The sequence below is a fragment of the Rhineura floridana genome, chromosome 2 (genome assembly GCF_030035675.1).
Source record: "Rhineura floridana isolate rRhiFlo1 chromosome 2, rRhiFlo1.hap2, whole genome shotgun sequence".
NCBI classification, from domain to species: Eukaryota; Metazoa; Chordata; class Lepidosauria; order Squamata; family Rhineuridae; genus Rhineura; species Rhineura floridana.
Genome location: NC_084481.1, coordinates 19,292,582 through 19,313,313, shown reverse-complemented (window position 1 = coordinate 19,313,313; position 20,732 = coordinate 19,292,582). Strand labels below are relative to the sequence as shown.

Here is a 20,732-nt window from a genome sequence, read left to right as displayed (position 1 = left end):
CGGCTCAGTCTACAGACAGATAATCTTCACATATGGCTGACCTGCCCTACTTTTGTTTTTAATGTGCAAATTCACCCTAGTATCCAAGTGTCAAATGAATCCTCCTTCATCATCAAGAGTAATAAGGATGCCGGGAAGTAGATTAACCTTTCAATCACTCTTACATAATGTAATCTCATTATCTTCCAGCTGTCCTCTCTGACACTTGCATGGTTCTACAATTTTCACCATATGTATCAGAGCAATTCAAAATTGAATACTTCAGTTAATGAGATGAGAACTTGGTTTGTCTCAAATGTGATTTTAATTTTGGTAATTAAAATTTCCAGATCAGGTTCGAAAAACACAGAGAAGGTAACGGCAAAATGGCTGCACCACAATACAAGTTTAAGATAGAACTAATTACCCCCATCACATGCTTTTTTGAGACTAATTAGGAAAAGTATGGTCAGCAACCAAAATTGCAGAAAGAATTATACTTACCAGACTCAAAAGTCTCCTCATCTTTTAAGTCATCCAGGGAGCAAAAACAGCAAATACATTTTATTTCAATACTATCCTCATCTAAGATAATTAAAGCATAACACATCAGAAAAGACTTCCCATCCCCACAGCATCAAGAGACACTTAGTTTCTCATTTTCTCCTCTGATCTGTGCTTAAGGGTCAAAGTACACGCTACAGGGTAGATCTATAATTGGACCTTATGTTTAGTTAAAAGCAACTGCACTATGGGGATGGACTCCAAATTGAATTGGAGCAGTGGCACTCAGGGGAGAGAGCACTTGAACCTTTCCCCCTATACTGTTCTCTCAATCTAAACTGCATCCCCAAAGTAGCCATTAGCCCTGATAGGGGGAAAGTAAAAAAAGAAGTTTCAGAATATTTTGATTTAGTTGTGGTTAATGTTATTCATCTCAACATACAAAGTGCTCAAAGCCATTCTATATAGCAATACTGGATTGTATTCAACATCATGCTAAGGAGAACGTTCCATCAGCACAAGCATTTCTGCTTGCCTGACAGAACAATCTCCCCTCTCCTCCTCCCATGCACTATTCTGGCAGTAAGTCCTGTTGCACCAGTAGGAATCTTTGTGTTGACTTCCACTAGCATGACAAACTAGTTGAATACAGCCCTACAGCTCCAAACTGGTGTTGAAAATTCAAGGCAGCTTTGATATTATGAGGAACACTGTGAATTCAAAGCTATTCAGCAATCTGAATTAGAATTTTTTTCTGTAGAATTAGGAAGACTCAGCATATTAGATCAGAGCTACAGTCTATGGTCATGCGAGTTGGGCAACTCCGGAGTCTCCTTGAACTTGTTCTCACCTCAAAAGAATTGTATCCAGAGTGTCCCTGCCACGAATGGAAGAGACTGGGGTCCGGGAGATGGGGAGGTGATTTTCACACTTCCCCCCCTTTCCCCTGCAGCCTCTCATCCTGCCTCCCTCACTGCTCCAGAGCAGCTTTTCAGGGTGCAAGAGGGATCAGCTACAATCTTCCTCTAGCAGGAGCCTCTCATGAGCAGAATTATGCTCATGGGTAATCAGCTTTCAACCCATAGGATCAGAGGATGCCATCTAGAATGAGGCTCCCTGCTCATTTTTCACATTCAGTGCAGGTCACACCAAGCCACATTCTCAATATCGAAATACTCTTAAAAATACCACCTTCCATATTTTTAGGCATAGAAGAAGGAATCTTTTAGGTGGAGAATTTGCTTCTATATAACTAAAATGGTGGCCTGTGACCCATTTATGTGCCTCCTTAGATCTGCACAGAATAGGAAAATGCTAACCTTTCAGCCCGTTTGAATTAAATAGGGCCTATTTGACGTGCCACACAAATAATATTCATAAGTTCAAAAATGATTTGGGGGCAAAAGAGATTGTTAAGCATGTGAGTGTTTCTTATGAAACAATCACAAGAGAGAATCAAAACACACAATGCTGTAATCAAGTGTTCCTTCCAAAACCTAGCATTTTCCTGCTAGTTCTCTTTGTTATAAACATCCATTGATATAAACAGAATTATCACATCTCCAAATGTATGTATTTATTTTATTTTTAAAACACACACTTTATTTTGCATATTCTACCAGAGATCATTTAACAGACCGCTTCACTCATCCATGAATTTCCAATCCCTTTTTCACTGTAGTGATGAAAGAACAACCCCCTCAACCAAAACCAGTCAATTACCTGTTTCTACACACTTCTCATCAATTGGCAGGTCATCGTCTGTTTGTTGTAAAAAACAGCAAGAAAAAACAAACAGTTCTCAATTTTTAAAAAAACTCACACAGTGACAGAAACTGTCACTAATCTACCCTGAGACCGAATTTCTATCATCTTTCTCTAGTATTTCAATGTTGTACCATGGTGTAATGTATTATATGACAACTTTCTTTACAAACAAAAACTAAGAGGTCAAAGGAGTTCCCAGATCATACTGGAGAAGTAGCCTAAGGCCTCATTTCCACACACCACACAGCGGTGTGCAAGAGCCACTTTCCCATGTTATGATCTCACACCACTGGGGAGAATGTATGAATAAAGCAGCCAGCCTGGGAAAACCCAGGAGATTAGCCTTACTAAAGTGGTTGCTTCATTTTTTGTTGGAAGTGTTGGAATTGCAACTTGAACTGTGGTTGGGTTTGCATGGGTTAAGACAGATAGAGAAATGGACCTCCAAGTTTCCTAGGCTGTCTTCACTGCCTATTGATCACCATGCTGATCTATACCTCAAGGGGTAAACTGATACTCTCAGGCACTGATGACCTAATTTGCCAACTTCCTTATTTCTTCTTCGATCTCTTGGGAAAATGAGAGGGCATGAGGGCAAAGACTGGGCTCAGGGTCTGCACCTTCAACTTTGATAGTTAGCTAGAACCAGGATCTTTCTATGAAGCATGTATTTCCTATATAAACAGCTTTCTTCTCTTCAGTAAGGATTCACACACAGCTCGCTCAGACATCCATTAGCAAGCTCAGCTAACAGGTTATGGATCCAGCACACTTCCGCAATGCTTTCCAGTGGTGATGGTGTTGACTTAACACTAGGGATGGGATTTGATGGCCAGTGCCCATTTGAAAACATTCTGTTGACCGAACAGGCTGGTATCAATTCAAGTTTGTTTTTTGTCCACTAGTTTTTATTAGTCCGTTTTTTCCCTTGCAAAAAATATTATTATTAATATCAATATTTTTAAAGGAAGAATTGAGAATTTTAAAGGAAATATCAAGAACTGAAAGGAAATACCAATATTGTTCTTAATATCAATATTTTAGAGGCAGATTTATTTCCCCCCCCTAAAATAGCCACGAAAATCGCTACATAAAGATCAAATTTGCAACAATAGTGAATAAGTGAATTAATGGAAAATTCGGTAAGACCATTACATCCAGAGACAAAAATTACCTAACCGCACCACTGCCTGGCATACATGAAAATAAACATGTGAAATCTAGACACTGTTGCTTACCTTCTTCCACGTACTCACTACTCACAGACAATCCATGGAGGAAATTAAAAAGGAAACAGTGGCATTAAAAGAAACTGCCAGGATTGTTGCTACACACACATGCACACACGATATAAAGATGGTGTCTAATATATAAAAATATATAAAATATATATATAAATATATATATATAATATATAAAAATAAAAATAAATAAATAAATAAAAATATGCAGTGAAGGGCCATAGCTCGACAACTGCTTTGCAAGCAGAAGGTCCCAGGTTCAGTTTCCGATGGCTGGGACAGACCCCTGTCTAAGGTCTTGGAGACCTGCTGCCAGTCATGTGGACAACACTGAGCTTGATGGAGCAATGGTCTGACTCTGTACAAGGCAATGCCCTATGTTTCCATGTATAGTAGTGTCCCGACTGAGCATTGCTGTGACTATATAAAAGTCAGAGCTGCTTCTGACAACATATCTGGAAAGAAAATATCTGCAACTGGAAGGCAATAGCCATGCATTCACTATCTCCCCAAGCATTAACCATTCCTCAGTGATTTGGAGCAAACAGTCTACTTGATCTTGCTAAAATGCAAACATGTGTAGTCAAAACTGCGTTAAAAATGTGTTTATTAGGAGAAATTTGCACTAAAATGCTGATGAATTTTCATGAAGATTCTTTTTTTAAAAATCACAAATTGCTGCTGAAATTTTGAGAACTGAATCTGAGATTGGAAAAGTGAGGAATTGAGAGAACCAAAATTGGCATAATCTTCTATCCCTACTCCAGAGTGATAACAAGAAGGAAAAATAGCAATTGCCATCCTATGTTTTAGAGAAGTCATAAGCATCAGAAACAGAGAATAACCTGCCCTTTCAGTGTTGGAATATGACCACATTTCTATTAAGGCTACTTTAAATGCAAAGATCTAATACAAATTAGTAACCTAGTATCATTGCTGTGTCAGCACAAGTCACTAGACAGAAGACATTTCTGTTCAGTCCTTACCACAGTTATAATTTACACAGCAAATCCCCTTCCCTTGAATAATCACTTGAGGAGGACTTTCTCCCTAAAATAGGAATCATGTAGGGTTCAATTATTTTGTGCATTGATTGGTTGGGATTAAAAGAATAAATATTCTTGGTAAAGTAGGTCAATTTATATTTTATATTGCTATTTATGTGAATATTACATACTCATAATAAACTGTAAGCGGAGGAGCCATTTTAGGAAAGACATTCCCCACTTGGTCTCTTATAAAGAAAATAATGCCTATGAAGATGATTCCTGTATGTATTACATTTCTCTCTCACCTTTCCTCCAAGAAGCTTGAGGCAGCATACACAGTTCCCATCCTCCTGTGAGATAGGTTGAGCCAGTCACTATCTCTCAGCCGAAGGCCAACCAGTGGGCTTCATGGCTGAGTGGGGATTTGAATCCCAGTCCTAATCTGACACTCTAACCACTACACTACGCTGGCTCACATTGTGGCTCTCACCTATTGCAACATGTGCGTGCAGTGGGTAGCAGGCACAAATCTTAGGAGGGGAATTTCCTCTTCAAGAGGAGGAATGCTTCTTCTAAGATGGTGCCTGCTTCTAAGACCGGCCTCACTGTCCTCTCTTTATCATCATCACAAAACAGCAGTTCCAGTGATTGCCAGAGCCCATGCAGACAGACTTGTAATGCCCCTGCCAACACAGCTCCTCTCCAGTGAAGTCTCCAGCGTTTCCCCACCATGAGCTCATGCCCTTACCCCATGGCACTCAAGACAGCAGCAGGAAAGGACGCACTGCCAGGACCACCAATGCTGGCAAATGGATCCTGCAAGTGCATCTCTTCAAATGGACCCTTGATTGCAAATTACAATGAAATGTTGCAGCTTTGTGATCCTGTTCCTTTGATTTCCAGAGGGGGTAGTCAAGTTAGACTCTCACAGCAAAAACAAACTATCAGAGTTTTGTGTCACCTTAAAGTCTAACAAATTCAGTATGGCATCTTATCAGATGCATCCGACTGAGTGGGCATGAGTCCACAAAAGCTTTTGCCATAATAAGTTTGTTAGCCTTTTAAAGTGCCACAGGACTCTGATTGCTTTCAATGGTTTTAATGGCTTGTTAATGCTCTAAAGTATGTCTTTATCTTCAAAAGAATTTTCATTCGTATGCAAATTTAGTTGATTGTCTATGATCTCTTTAAATTGGATGACAGCCCTATCATTATGCCCAAAATGTTTAGGTGCCCCTTGGTCAGATCACTTTTCACAGTATCCACCCGGTTCTGCTGCGGGAGACCTTGTTGGAAGATTCAGGACAGACAAAAGGAAGTACTTCTTTACTCAGCACATAGTTAAACTATGGAATTTGCTCCCACAAGATGCAGTAATGGCCACCAGCTTGGTTGGCTTTAAAAGAAGATTAGACAAATTCATGGAGGACAGGGCTACTAGCCATGATGGCTGTGCTCTGCCACCCTAGTCAGAGGCAGCATGCTTCTGAAAACCAGTTGCCGGAAGCCTCAGGAGGGGAGAGTGTTCTTGCACTCGGGTCCTGCTTGCGGGCTTTCCCCAGGCACCTGGTTGGCCACTGTGAGAACAGGATGCTGGACTAGATGGGCCACTGGCCTGATCCAGCAGGCTCTTCTTATGTTCTTATGATATTCTTTCCCTTTTTATACTGTGGGAAACAATGCATACAATTTGTAAACTATTTTGGCTTGTTCCAGTTAATTATTTCCTTCTGATCCACTCCAACACTGCTAGGTTGCAACAGGGCTGCATGATAACTGGGGAGCCTTATTATATAACCTGAAGGTAATTGGCTTATTATTTGGTGCGAGCTCAGAAGCACTGGGTAATATCCAACTAAATTATACTCAGAGTAGACCCAGTGAAATTAAGGGACTTCAGTTAACTGTGCCCATTCATTTCAATGGGTCTACTCTGAGTATTATTTATTTATTTATTTACTGCCCACCCTTCACCAGCAGGTCCCAGGGCAGGTTACAACAGTCTCAAATTCAGTATTAAAAGCAATTAAAACAAATTACATTCACAAGAACAGGGTGAGCCCCAAAAACATACATCTCAAATGCCATCGGCCAGGGTAAAGAGGCACGTCTTTAGCATTCGCCAAAAACTGCACAGTGAAGGTGCCAGGCACACCTCTGTGAGGAGGGAAGTACGACTAACATTGGGTACAACCCACTGGCTTTTCTTACCTCTTCAGAAGGTGGTTTGAAGGAATGAGTCCAGCACAAGCACTGAGGTCTGAGACTTTCCTTGCCTGCCACCGGACGGCATCGTTCTGGTCCACAATTTGAAGAATGTCTCCCTTTTTAAATGGCAATCCTGCATCAGCACATGGAATGGCCAGATCCTGAAGAGGCCAGTAATCGCCATTGCTCGCACATAGAGCTGATACAACCACAGAGAAGACTTATTTGCTATATTATAACCCATCTTTCCTCAAATCATGCGCAATGCAGCTAACAATCAATTAAAAACAAAAAGACAAGACGCAGCACAAATCAAATTCAAAAGGGGGGGAAACAAGCATGGCTAAAACATGAGATGATAAAACAATATAAACACAATAGTGAGAGCATGAAAAAAAAAATCTTACAGACCAAAGGCCTGTCTGAAAGGAAGGTTTTCACACAGCGGTAAAAGGTAATCAGCGGGCAAGCCACTCTAGGGAAAGAATTCCACAATCTGGGGCAGCCACAGAAAAGGCCTTTTCTCTCATTTCCACCAAACAGAACACACAAGAGTCTCTCCACAAGATCAAGTCACCCTAACAATCACAACAACTGGTCAGGCTCATACGAAAGCAAGTGGGCTTCCAACATACAAAATAATTACTTCTGAATTACTAACAGTGATTAACAGGGTATAGATCTGACAGCTCCTACCCTAGATAGAGTAAATGACATTATCCCTTGGAATACCAGCTCTGGGAGACAGAGCAGGATGGCACTAGTGACCTCAGGTCTTGCTTGTGGGCTTTTCAGGGCCAAGTGATTAGCTACTGTGGGAAACAAGATGTTGGATGAGATGGACCTTTAGTCTGATCCAGCAGGGAACTTCTTACATTCTTATGACAATTTAACAGGAGAATTACTAAATCCAACATTTTCTCTCCCCCGATGAAGGAAAAATATAAACTTTAATTAACAGATCCACTCCAGAGTAAGTTGTAAGGCTAAGCAGTGATCCTCAATCAGTCCTAACAGTGCACTGGCTAACCTGAGGTTTTTAGCCATCTGCTCAATTCGCTCTGTGCAATGGCAGATACTTCATGCACCCAGGCTTAAAATCATTGATAGGATTTGCAGCTCTCAGTCTTGCACAAGGACCAGCTCTCATGGCTTTCTTTCAAAACAGAGGCCAATATGGCTCAATGAGAGCTGAACTCTGTTTAAAAAATCCAGCTCTGCTCATAACTTTTCTGTACCTCTTGAATACCTCTGACCACAATTCATTTATATCGGTTACTTGTTGCTTTTCTCACCCCCCTTTTTTTTTTGCAGGGGGGGTATACAGTAGCTTATAATATCTGAGAAAGAATAAAAGCAAATGACAACATTAACTTTGACAGAAATACTTTCTTAAGATGCTCTGCCTTCCAAAGAGGCAGGAAGTTTCAGAGCAGTCTTAACCAAGTTCCCTTTGGCAAAGAGAGTGATCACGCGACTTGTGGTAGTTTTGTATGACTGTATCTGCTTATTGACTAATATGCAGGTTGAAGAGGTAGCAAGGAAGCAGGCATACTGGCAGACACTGCTAGGCCAAAAGCAGTATCCTTGCAGCCCCCCAAATTACGTATCTGTTTTCTTGTTGTTTTGTCAAATTCAAACTACTTATTTTCCAAGCCTCTCTTAGTCCAGACCCCACAATTAGTTGAGCACTCTAGTTTCACTGTTTCTTCCCTTGCTGGATAAGAGGCCATCCTAATGGCTAAGTGATGATCTCCTGCTCCAATCACCCATTCATGATGTATTCATAATCAGTGATCAAGTCATGTCAAAATTAAAGGGAGGTTTTGAACAACAAAACTGCACTATCAACCATAGTCATTTAAGACTAAAAGCCTAATTCCAGCTACCCAGCTCTGCATAACCATTTGTCTTGTGTGGGCCTATTGGAATAAGCATTTGCTATCTTCTCAAATTCATGAGATACTGGGTGCTTCCAGACAGGTATTTATTGGGGGATCAGTGCTGCTCATGCATGCAGGTTTTTTGTAGCATTTACATGCAACGCTGATGGCATCAAAATGCTAGCCCATATTTACCCCATTGCCAATGACTGATTTGTGCTATCTGGATAACTTGTTTGCAATATTAAGCCCCAGTCTGGAATAGGCAAGAATTTAGCTAAAATCAAACTTGGCCATGGACTTCCTGGAAGTCTGCAGGTTCGCTGTCTTTGTCGACCCATTCTGAATGCTGTGAGTTTCCCCAGCTTTTCCCAACACAGGGTTTTTTTAAAAAAAACAGAGCTTGGAAAAATTACTTTTTTTGAACTACAACTCCCATCAGCCCCAGCCAGCATGGCCACTGTATTGGGCTGATGGGAGTTGTAGTTCAAAAAAGTAACTTTTCCAAGCTCTGAAAAAAGCATTGGACTTTTCTTTGCTAATGTGAAACTGACCAACATGTCTCTTTGCTTTGCTAACTTAAAACTGATAAGCCTGTGTCTTTGCTTTGCTAAAGTGAAATTGACTACCCTGAATCTCTGCTTTGCATTCAAGTGATCTCCTGCTTTCTCCTAGGGTGGGGAGGGGGGAACGATCTAATACCATTCAGAAGGAGGAGAAGGAAAGAAGGGGAATTGGGTGGGCACTGGGCAGAGGGAAAACCACTTTCCTTTTTGATAGGAAAACACTGCTAAGAATATAATTATTTTTCAGAAGGGAAAAATATCAGAACAGTAAAAGCAAAGGATAGCGGAAAAATAACTAACCCAAATGGAACTGCCTGCCAGTTTGATAGAATGCAGTCCAACAGGCACCAACAAGTGGATCCCATCCCTAATCTGGAAGCACCCACTGGCCCAAAGCCAGACTCCTGTAAGAGGGAGTTCTCTGAGACACCACAACCAAATAACTCTGCTCTGTACTCTCAGAGGCCATACTTCAAAACTGGATAGATCTGGAGCAGAGACTCACCTGAAGGTCTTAACAGGCAGGTGTATTTTAATGGAGGAGATGGTCCTTTGGGTACACTGGGCCCAGTCTGCATTAGGTTATACAAGGAATAACTAGCATCTTGGGCTGGATCCCATACACTTGCTGTAAACCAGAGAGCTGGCAGAGTTTTGATACTGTATGCTTCATCCAAAATGAACTGTTTGTTGTACAGTGTATTTATTTTCTCAGCTATGTTGTCAAAGAAGTCATGATCAAAACTGTCATGAGTTGAATTGACAGTACTGTACCAATTCTCCTTTCTGGATTAACTGAGTTAGTCTAATTAAGTTTGGATAATAATCTGCAACCATAGCATTCGGACAAAATCAACAAATCTTACCGTTGTTTGATTGCTGATTGGTCGATCGGAAACTGGAATCAGTTTGAACATAACAGTTCCCTGGGACAGTGTCTACAAGAATTCAGAAAATTAAGTTCCAGTTATACTTTACCTATTGTCAGAACATTTCAGCACCAGAACCAACAGACTAGCTGTTCTGGATTCTTAGATATATCCTCTTGTGAAGACAGGTTTAATAAAGTCAACAGCTATACCTTTTTGTTTGTGTGTGTAATTGTTAGTGGTCAAGTTGTGCCAAAGCTAATAGAAGGCTTTGAACAGCAGAATGCTAGAACAGTAGTCATTCCACCTGATGCATCTGAGGGAAAAGTGAGAAAACAAAATCCAACTCTACTTGGCTGGCCGAAGCGAACTACCATCTGGCTTCTCCTCTCCCAGAACTGCGTCATGTGCTGGCCACAATACCTGAATGTGCTTATGCTGCTCTTCCCTGCTTGCCCTTTTTCCATTATGGGTCATGTCCATTTAATTGGGAAACAGTATTTTAAACTACAAACCATTTTGAGTGTATTGGCAAATAAGCAGGTCTCCGTATTATTAATAAAATTGGAGGTCTCCCATATTTATATGATTTGTTTGCTTGTTGACATTTCTGAAGATTTTAACATGTCACCAAAGAACCCAGGAAGGATCATATTGCACAATAACAATTTATTTTTTTTACAGTTTTTAATAGGGTTCGACTGAATTCACATGTATGGGCTGGCATATCGTGGTCAACATGCAAAATACAATTTGTTTGCATAGCAAGTTGAGTTTGTGTTTTTGTTTTGTTTTAATTATTATATTTTAGTCCAGTGATACCGTTTCAAAGCACCCATGTGTCCAGATATAACTGTGTTGTTTTCAGCCCCAGGCAACTTGGCACTGGTAAGCCAATTAAGAGATGTAGTGTGATAAAAATCCATTCTGTCTATTAAGGATTGTATCGTGACAATTGCTTTTTTATCATATTACATGTGTTAAATGGCTTAGCAAAGCTAGGATGCTTGTGGTATCAACACAACTGTTTTTTGTGAGTGGCTACTGTTAACAATGTAATTATTACCAACTGTGCTTTTCTGCATTTCCTTTCCTTTTGATATTCTTGTTGACCATTACCACCCCCCTCCACATATATACCTGCAAATCAGGAAAAAACTTCATGAAAAAGTGGACTGTAGTCCATGAAAGCTTAGGCCATAATAAATGTGTTAGCCTTAAAAGCGTCACAAGATTTGGGACAGAGGAGGAATTTGGTTTGCTTTTCACAGTGGACTGATCTAATTTGGTGTTCCCAGTCTTGATTAGGCACTACTCCAGATTTTACAATGCAGTTTCAGCCCAAAAAGATTTGCATAAAAATATTTAGCATAAAGTATTTTATGTAAAAAAAAAGTGTACAAATGCATATTTTAGGGAAAAATGCATTGAAAAACACTGAAAGTTTTGTATTTTATGGGTCCAATGTGTAAAAAATGCAAACAATTTACATGGACATTTTCCATGCGCTCTTTTGCGAAGTCTACAAAAACAAAACTGGACACAGTAGACTATGATTAAGTGCCAGGGATCCACTCCTGTAGGGATTGATGGACCCAGCCTAAGACTCTCTGATGCTCTCATTGAGTGGTATTAAAAATGTTAAGGACTAACCATCATACCAGAATATGGATAACTTGCTCTGGCTGAAGTCCATCCACTGGAACTCCATTCACTTCTACCAGTTTGTCTCCAGCGTATAACAACCCTATGACAAAAAGGGTGACATTGAGAGTTTCACCAGAGAATAGGAAGGACAAAAGTATTTTGCATTTCTGAAGGGTGTCTGGATTCTTTAACAGATTATTCTAAATAAAAGGATTCAAATTATGCTAGAGTGGTCCTGAGTCTGTCATTTTATATAAAGCCCATGAACTGGAACAGTAGACTTTGTTGTGGATTCTTCCATGTGAATTTCTCCTACATGTCTGAATACTTTGGGAATCCATTTCAGTGCCAGCCCCAGGATTTTGGGAGCTGTTGGGCAAAATAACCTCAGTGAGACCCATTTATCAGTAAGAAGCAGTGAGTTTAACAGACCCCCCTCCCCTCCACAGTCACCTGGCACAAGTGAGAGAACATTCATTCCACCCCCACCTCACAAGTTCTCTTTGTATGGGGTCATAGAAGAGAATGGATTTTTCACTCTGTCAAGGAAAGTCAAAAACAATATGAAAGATTTATGCTGCTACTGACCTTCTGCAAAGTTCAGTACAGCATGGAAGACTCTGCCTCTCTCTAGAGTTCTGTTCACAGCTTCACAGGGGACTCTTAAGGGCCAAACTCATTATGATATTGTGTGAATGCAATTAACAAGCACATTTTTGTAAGGTAAATCACTGTCACAGGATGGTCCCAAGTGGCATCAGGAACAGAAAGGATGGGGAGATTACTGTATGCCTTTCCTCTCATGCTATGGTCATGATAATAATCCCATCCCCAAAACTGCTAAGTTGCATTTCCACATTTAGCAGGGGATTGGACTTGATGGCCTTATAGGCCTCTTCCAACTCTATGATTCTATGATTTATGGTGGCATTGTCAAAACACTGGATGCTTTGCCAGTCTCTAGAACTGACAAACTCATGACTTCTGAAACCAGCACGTTCCCTTTCCCTGCCTGTGGAATAGATATATGAACCTTCAGAACTCTATAAGAAAGTGTGTTTCATTCAAGTTCCGGCTTTTCTTTTCATTCGACTCTGCCTCCGAAGCCCCAATCCTAACATCTGCTCCACAGGCGAGCATGCAGATTCCTGCACAGAGCTGTGTGCATGCTACTGATGGGATCCTATTGGCCGGTGCCTATTTAAAAGCATTGTCCTAACAGGCTGGCATCGATTCTGTACTGCCTTCAAGTCGATTCCAACTTATGGCGACCCTGTGGATAGGGTTTTCATGAGACTGAGAGGCAGGGACGGGCCCAAGGCTAGCTGCTGATTTTACTGATCCATGTTTGTTTGGTTTTTGGCTGGGAAAAATATCAATATCAATACTTTAAAAGGAAATATCAATATCTTGAAGGAAATGTAAATATTTTAAAAAGAAATATTGATAAATTATCATTCTTACAATCAATGTTTCAGAGGCGGATTTTTTTAAAGTCCACTTTCAAAAATAGAATGGAGGAGGGGGATTGCCCCAGAATGACAGAAGAAAAAAGGGAAAAACGTAGGTAGGAAATTACCAAAAGTTTATTTAGGAGCATGCAAGGATCTGAGGGCTGGGGGCATTAGTTCAATGCCAGCATTAGAAGAATATAAGGGGACACCACTGAACCCTCCTAAATCGTATATACGGAAACATCACTGAAGCAAAGTGGCAATTTTGCCCAGATCCAACAAGCATGATGGTGCCAGTGGAGGAGCAGCAAGTCCAACATGGATCAAAAAGGATCCTTTGTCAGGGAATATCCAGAATAGTTATATCCAGGCCAGTTTCGGGGAACAAGAGATAGATGCATAATATCCACCCCCTGTTCCAGGCCTGCTCATGACCCGAAGATAACTGGGGGATGTACAGCTCCAACCAATCTTCGACTGCTGTTGTGTAATGCCAGGTCTGTGGTACAGAAAACATCTCTCATCCATGACATGATCATGGATGAGAACGCAGACCTGATATGCATTACGGAGACATGGCTGGACGAGGCCTCAGCTCCTGTGCTTGGGGCCATGTGTCCAGCCGGTTTCCAGTACGCGCAGCAGCCGAGGATTGGTAGGCGGGGAGGGGGAGTGGCAGTTATCTATCGGGGGTCCTTGATTTTTGCCAGACCCCCTCTCCACGAGACCAAGTTTGTTGATTGCATGTACTGGAGGTTGGGCCCTAAGGGCAGTTTAGGGATTCTTCTTGTGTACCGCCCACCCCGCTGCACAGCTGACTCCCTGACCGAGGTGCTGGAGGTTATCTCGGCTGTGCGGGTTCTCTCCCCCAACCTTTTGGTTCTGGGGGATTTTAACCTGCATGCCGAGATGGATCTCATAGGAGCCCCTCGGGATTTCATGGAAACTATGACTTCCTGGGAACTGCACCTTAGTGATTGTGGGCCCACCCATGTAGCTGGTCATGCTCTCGACCTTGTATTTGTCTCTGGAGGGGGTGGTAGTGCTCTGAAAATGGGGGCTATTTCTTCAAACCCCGTGTCATGGTCAGATCACTATCTGGTGAAAATGGACCTCTTATTGCCACACACCCTCCGCAGGGGACAGGGACCGATTCGGATGGTCCGCCCCAGACGCCTGATGGAGCTAATTGGATTCCTGAATGCGCTGGGAGATTTGGAGCTGTCTGAAGGATGCCCGGTCGAAACCTTGGTGACAGTGGAATAGGGAGCTCACCGGGGCAATAGACCGGGTGGCTCTGAAACGTCCTCTCCCCCTGAATAGAACTCAGACCGCACCATGGTATACACCACGGTTGCGGGGTTTGAGGCAGGAGGTGAGACGGCTAGAACGCCGGTGGCGGAAGTCTCACTCCGAGGACGATCGGACACTGGTTAGAGCAGCAATAGCAGCCTACCAAGTGGCAACAAAGGCAGCAAAGAAGGGCTTCTTTGCTGCCTCTATTGCATCCGCAGAATGTTGTCCCAGGAGGTTGTTTCAAGTGGTCTGAAGCCTGGTCGGTCCAGCTGCCTAGGAACCCATGGAGCACTCTAAAGCCTCCTGTGACGCATTTGCAAAACATTTTGCTGATAAAATCGATCGCCTGAAGAGTGTAATTCCGCACGCCGTAGACACAGAAAGTGGGCCAGAGGCGATCAGTTGCGATCCGGTGGGATCGGTTTCAGCCTCTTCCCTCTGAGGAAGTGGACAAGGTGCTCTCTACTGTGAGACCGACCACTTGTTTGTTTGACCCTTGCCCCACGTGGCTCATTGTGGGCTGCAAAGAGAGACTGAGCGAAGGGATCATGGCGGTGGTAAATGCTTCCTTGGAAGAGGGTGCATTGCCATCCGCCCTCAAGGAGGCGGTAATAAAGCCCATCTTGAAAAAACCCTTCTTGGATCCCCAAGATTTAAACAACTTTCGCCGAGTCTCCAATTTACCATTCTTGGGCAAGGTGATTGAACGTGTGGTGGCCAAACAGCTACAGACACACTTGGAGGAAACAGATTACTTAGATCCATTCCAATCGGGCTTCAGGACTGGATATGGAACTGAAACAGCCTTGGTCGCTCTGGTGGATGATTTAAGAAGGGCGTTGGATAGGGGAGAACACTCCTTCCTCGTCCTCCTGGATCTCTCAGCGGCTTTTGATACCGTTGACCACGGTATCCTCCTGGATCGCCTGGAGGGAATGGGAATTGGGGGCACTGTTTTACGGTGGTTCCGTTCCTATCTCTCTGACAGGCACCAGAGGGTAGCATTGGGAGAGGAGGTTTCAGACCCTTGGCCTCTCAATTGTGGTGTGCCACAGGGTTCTATCCTCTCTCCCATGCTGTTTAACATCTATGTAAAGCCTCTGGGAGCTATCATCAGGAGATTTGGGTTGCAGTGTCACCAATATGTGGATGACACTCAGCTCTATCTCTCATTTAAGTTCTCACCAGAGTTGGCTGTGGAGACTATTTCCAAGTGCCTGGAGTCTGTAAGTGAATGGATGGGAGGAAACAGGCTGAAACTGAACCCTGACAAGACCGAGGTACTGCTTGTGGGAGATAAGAGGACAGGAGATATTGACCTGACGCTGAACGGGGTTAGATTGCCCCTGAAGGACCAGGTTCGCAGCCTCGGGGTCATTCTTGACTCCCAGCTGTCCATGGAGGCTCAGGTGTCAGCGGTGAGCCGGGCAGCTTGGTATCAATTACGTCTGATACAGAGGCTGCGACCCTACCTTCCGGTCCATCTGCTCCCATGGGTGGTGCATGCCCTGGTCTCCTCTCGCTTAGACTACTGTAATGCGCTCTACGTGGGGCTACCCTTGAAGACGGTCCGGAAATTACAACTGGTACAGAATGTGGTGGCACGGTTGATTAAAAACAGCCGCCGCCGGGATCATATCACCCCAGTGCTGGAAGATCTGCACTGGCTACCAGTTGTGTACCGAGCCCAATTCAAGGTGTTGGTGTTAACCTTTAAAGCCCTATACGGTGTCGGTCCAGTTTATCTAAAGGAGCGCCTCCAGCATCACCAAATATGCTGCCTGACGAGATCTGCCTCACAAGACCTTCTCTCAGTCCCACCAGTTAAGACAGCTAGGCTGGTGCGGACCAGAGAGAGGGCATTCTCAGTTGTGGCCCCCACCCTCTGGAATTCTCTGCCATACGACCTTCGCCATGCCCCCTCCCTGGTAGGTTTCCTCCAAGGATTGAAAACTTGGTTGTTTCAGCGGGCATACAAGTCTCCTAGATAATTTTAGTTTACAGTGTATAGATGTAGGTTGGTGGATTATAATTGTTTTATATGTTAAAACTGTATTATATGTTGTATTTTTAATTATGTACGCCGCCTAGAGTGGCCGTTCATTCGGCCAGATAGGCGGCCTAAAAATAAAATTTTATTATTATGCCTTAGCTTTTGGTAGAAGGAAAGATCCATTTGCCTAAGGATCTTCTTTCTCTCTGGAACTTTGTTCCCATGATCCAGGTGCTGTTCCCCCATCCCACTCCAATGGACTTGCACCACAGTTGGCTTTAAGGGAAACTACTGTGTTAAGCACTTGGCTATGTGATCTTGAAAGATCATATGAAAGCATTAAATGAACACCATGAGAGCTCAAAGATATAGCCCCAGCCTTATTTCAGAGGTGCAGCTCAATAAACTGTATATACTACACAAGACCATAGTAAGATCACTTAAGGTAAATGAGTTTTTGTGTAGTAATTGTTATATTTACACAGAGTGATTAAACACATACATATTACAGGAGGAGTGGTGATTCTAGCACACACTAGCAATGATGAGATAAGCAGGAGGTGGTGATATTTCTGAGTCAACTTATAACAAAATAACCAGAAAATGTTTATTATTTTGTATATGCAGTCTTATAGTTTGTATATTCAGTCCTAACGAAAAAAGAGGGGGCATTGAGAGAGAAGTAATTTTATAGAACCTAACAAATGCACACATCCTTGCATGATTTTTTTTTAATTCCCAACCCATCATTCCCTCCCTGCTGTGTATTTTAAATTCATCTTACCACTTCTATCTGCCAATCCACCATGGATTACTCTTGCGACTGTAATATCTCCTGTTAGCTCATGGTGTTTGATAGTGGCACCCTGGAGGGTTGGGGTGTGGGAGAGAAAACAAAAGAGTTCATTAGAAATATTAAGGCTGGAGCTCTCACTCCTTGTGTCCCCCCCCTTCATGTATTAATTTACAAACCTCTGAACAACTGAGGACCAGGGTATCTTAGGGACTGCCAGGACTTTTATAACCCAGCTTGATCACTGAGATCATCTGCAGGAGCAGTTTTGGTTGTCCCCTAAATTGGTGAGGCTCATTTAACATCAACATGAAATCGAGCCTTCAGTGTCATCGGCCCAGTTCTCTGGAACGCTCTGCCAACAGAGATTCAGCAGGGGCCTTCTGTTTTAACTTTTAAACGCCTGCTGGAAACCTTTTTGTTCTGCCAGGCTTATGGAGGCAATTAAGAACATGCCTTTTTCACCACAGTCGACCTTTGTTTTTATTGCATTTTTAACATTTTTATTCTATGGTGTTGGTTTATATATGGTGTAAACAGCTTTGATGTTTTTAACAGAATAGCGGTACACAAATATTTTTATAAATAAATAATAAAATATATATCAAATATCACTGCCATTTGGTATTCTTTTCCCATACTGAGAAATCAATGGAATTACCTTAATTTACATAACCAAAAGAAATATCCTTAACAGCGCTAAACAGTTCACACAACTTTTTTGCAAGGGATAACTACACAATAGAGTCTTATCACAGTTTGCTTTCTTCAGTGGGCCCCTCCGGACTGGTGGTTTTTGCAGGGCTATTTGGCAACACATTACTGATGCAATAACTGTTCATTAGTGGTGGATTTATACTGGACCATCTACACATGATTACACCTTATTGCTTGCTCTGTGATGCTTCTCTAATGTTATTGCATTATTTCCGGGGGGGGGCACTCTTGGACTGTAGCACAACAAAAGCAGGACAAAAACTAAAGTGGCACATTTGTATTATGAAAAAAATGACAGGAGTTCAGTGGGAACCGGGAAGTTACGGGATATGCCCTGACTGAGTGGCTTGAGTGAGTTTTTTTTAAATTCAGCTTCAAAGAGATTTCACAACTGATTGGCAGATCAACCCGTTTCCCCTCTGGGTGTGGCTAATGGAAACGCTTTGCACTGGCGACTTTATAGCCTAGGTTGGGCACACTTGTCTGAATGGAATTCCTTGTCACTTACAGCTACCAGGCTAGTGCTTCAGTACAAGGCTACCCTTAAAGCTCAGGGTATGTAACAGCTTTCTAAAAGTAGGGAATTTACACAATACGAACTAGCTACATCTGAAAGCAAAGAACATATTTGACTTTACTCTGATCACTGCAACACCGCCCAACCTCTCATAAGTATGAAATGTGGAGGGGGGGGGACTCCTACGTGATGAAATGCTTACTTCACAATCTCATTTTCAACAGTATCGTAACATGCTCATATCCTAACCTTTTTTCATATTTTTTCATATTTGGAAAGCTAGTGGCGCAGAGTGGTAAGCGGCGGTAACGCAGCCGAAGCTCTGCTCACAGCTGGAGTTTGATTCCAACGGAAGGAGGAAGTCGAATCTCCAGTAAAAGGGGTCGAGGTTCACTCAGCCTTCCATCCATCCGTGGTCGGTAAAATGAGTACCCAGCATATGCTGGGGGGTAAAGAAAGGCCGGGGAAGGAACTGGCAGTCCCACCCCATATATACAGTCTGCCTAGTAAACGTCACAAGACATCACCCTAAGAGTTGGAAATGACTCGCACTACAAGTGCGGGGACACCTTTACCTTTAGTGCTAAGCAGCAAAATAAGAATTCAAGGCTGAGAGAAACACTTTGTATAGCCTTTCTTCTAATCATTAAAAGAAAACGGCTAAAATGGACAGCCCAAGTTTAGAATTAAATGCTACATTACCAGGGGTTGCTTGTTTTTCACCAGACAGACAATTCTCATCGCCTCCTCATTTTCAGAGATGTGATCTGGCAGAGGTGGAAGAATTGGTTCATAATCCTTCTGGGCCACAGTATCATGAGCCAACAGTAAGGCCTGTGTCAAAGAAGCTGGGAAGGGGGAATGGATAGGTCATCTTTGAATGTAATTGCTTGGACATTAGGGGTAGCAAGATGAATTCAACCTAACAGTCAATATGAGTCAGGTACTCTCGTTTATTTCTTTCCATTCTGCCAAAAAGCTGAATGCATCAGGGTTGATCTTCACCTGGCATATGAATCTTGTTTGTCCGCACAACATTCCAGCCAATTACCACTCTGTTACAGGAGGAGGACCAATAGATAATGAGTGAATGGGCTGTCTGTGCAGCGATCTGATGCCAGGTCTCCCAGCTCTAACATGTTTCCCATTTGCCAAAAATCAAGTATGACAGATACATGTTAAAGAAATCGCCTCTTGAAAAGTTTAAGCAGCTTCCATACTTGGGATGTTTCACATTTTGGCTTACTTACACTGGAGTATGATGGAACCTCATAGCCACTTCTGATACCCAGCTTCATGAACCCCAGGAAAAAGAACTCAACTGAAAATAGGTACATGTTACTAACTGCAATCTCTGGGACTTGGAAGAGAGCTTCCTTCAGGTCAGATTGTCTCATGACTACAACCAAATTTAGTACATCTCATCTGGAGTTGTCCATTCTCTGGATGCAGAGAGGGGAATTAAACATTTGAATATTCCCATTATAAATAAAAACTTGCACACTGAAAGCTAGCATGTCAAGGAGAAAGCAACTAAAGACTCTGTATTTTAAAGACTCTGAGGGTGGCCTTATATGTATCCTTTAAAATCCAGAATGGAGAAGGGACAAATAGTTGCAGCACACTGAACACCACAAATGCTAACTTGATGTTAAAGGTTCATGATTGTCCCTTTTCTGTTTCTGTAGTGGTATACTATAATATTGTTATGAGCATGGGGGGGGCTGGAATGGATGATTTCTGTGGGTCACCTTTCCAGCCTCTGATTTGGAATCCTATGCCTGGGAGGCTGACTCTGCTAGCCAGATGAATCTCCTTTGCTAATCAAATAGAGTGGCTAGGTAGTTAATGGTCCTATTTAATGTTAATGTTAATGGCCCCGGCAACTGGTGAAAGGGGCTAGGAAGATCCTTTTTGTCATTTTAAACTCTACTGGAGGAGAGTCTCCCCCCCACTCCTGGGCGGAGAGAAGTGTGTTTGGAGTTGAAAGTGTGTGTTCGGGAGAACTAGGGCGGCAGGCATGTGGAGAGGCTGGCTCCCTGGATCGTGGCGATAGGATGCCCCTGCACCTAGATGGAAAAGCTGGATATTAGACTGCTGATGCCTTGAACCCCTCCATAAGCTCAGGTTGGAATGTGTGTACATAAATAAACCATATTTCATAAAGACACCGCAGTCTCCGCTGACCTTCTTCCCAAAGGAAACCAAACCCTGGATGGGCGCAGGGACCCCCTGAAATCTCACCGCTCGGAGATTGGGGGAGGCGCGCAACAATATGGATCAGCACGCAATGCATTCTTCTGATGCAG

General features: G+C 42.6%; 1 protein-coding gene across 1 annotated transcript in view; it reads right to left on the bottom strand.

Annotated features, from left to right (window-relative positions):
- The window catches only part of MPP4 (MAGUK p55 scaffold protein 4), a 56,470-nt gene that overhangs the window by 28,103 nt on the left and 7,635 nt on the right, over positions 1-20,732 (bottom strand). Inside the window, 9 exon segments of the mRNA XM_061607509.1 lie at positions 484-504; positions 2,206-2,244; positions 6,555-6,637; positions 6,692-6,869; positions 6,872-6,887; positions 10,004-10,075; positions 11,668-11,753; positions 17,181-17,262; positions 19,126-19,257. Of these exon segments, the coding sequence (XP_061463493.1) occupies positions 484-504; positions 2,206-2,244; positions 6,555-6,637; positions 6,692-6,869; positions 6,872-6,887; positions 10,004-10,075; positions 11,668-11,753; positions 17,181-17,262; positions 19,126-19,257 (709 nt within the window).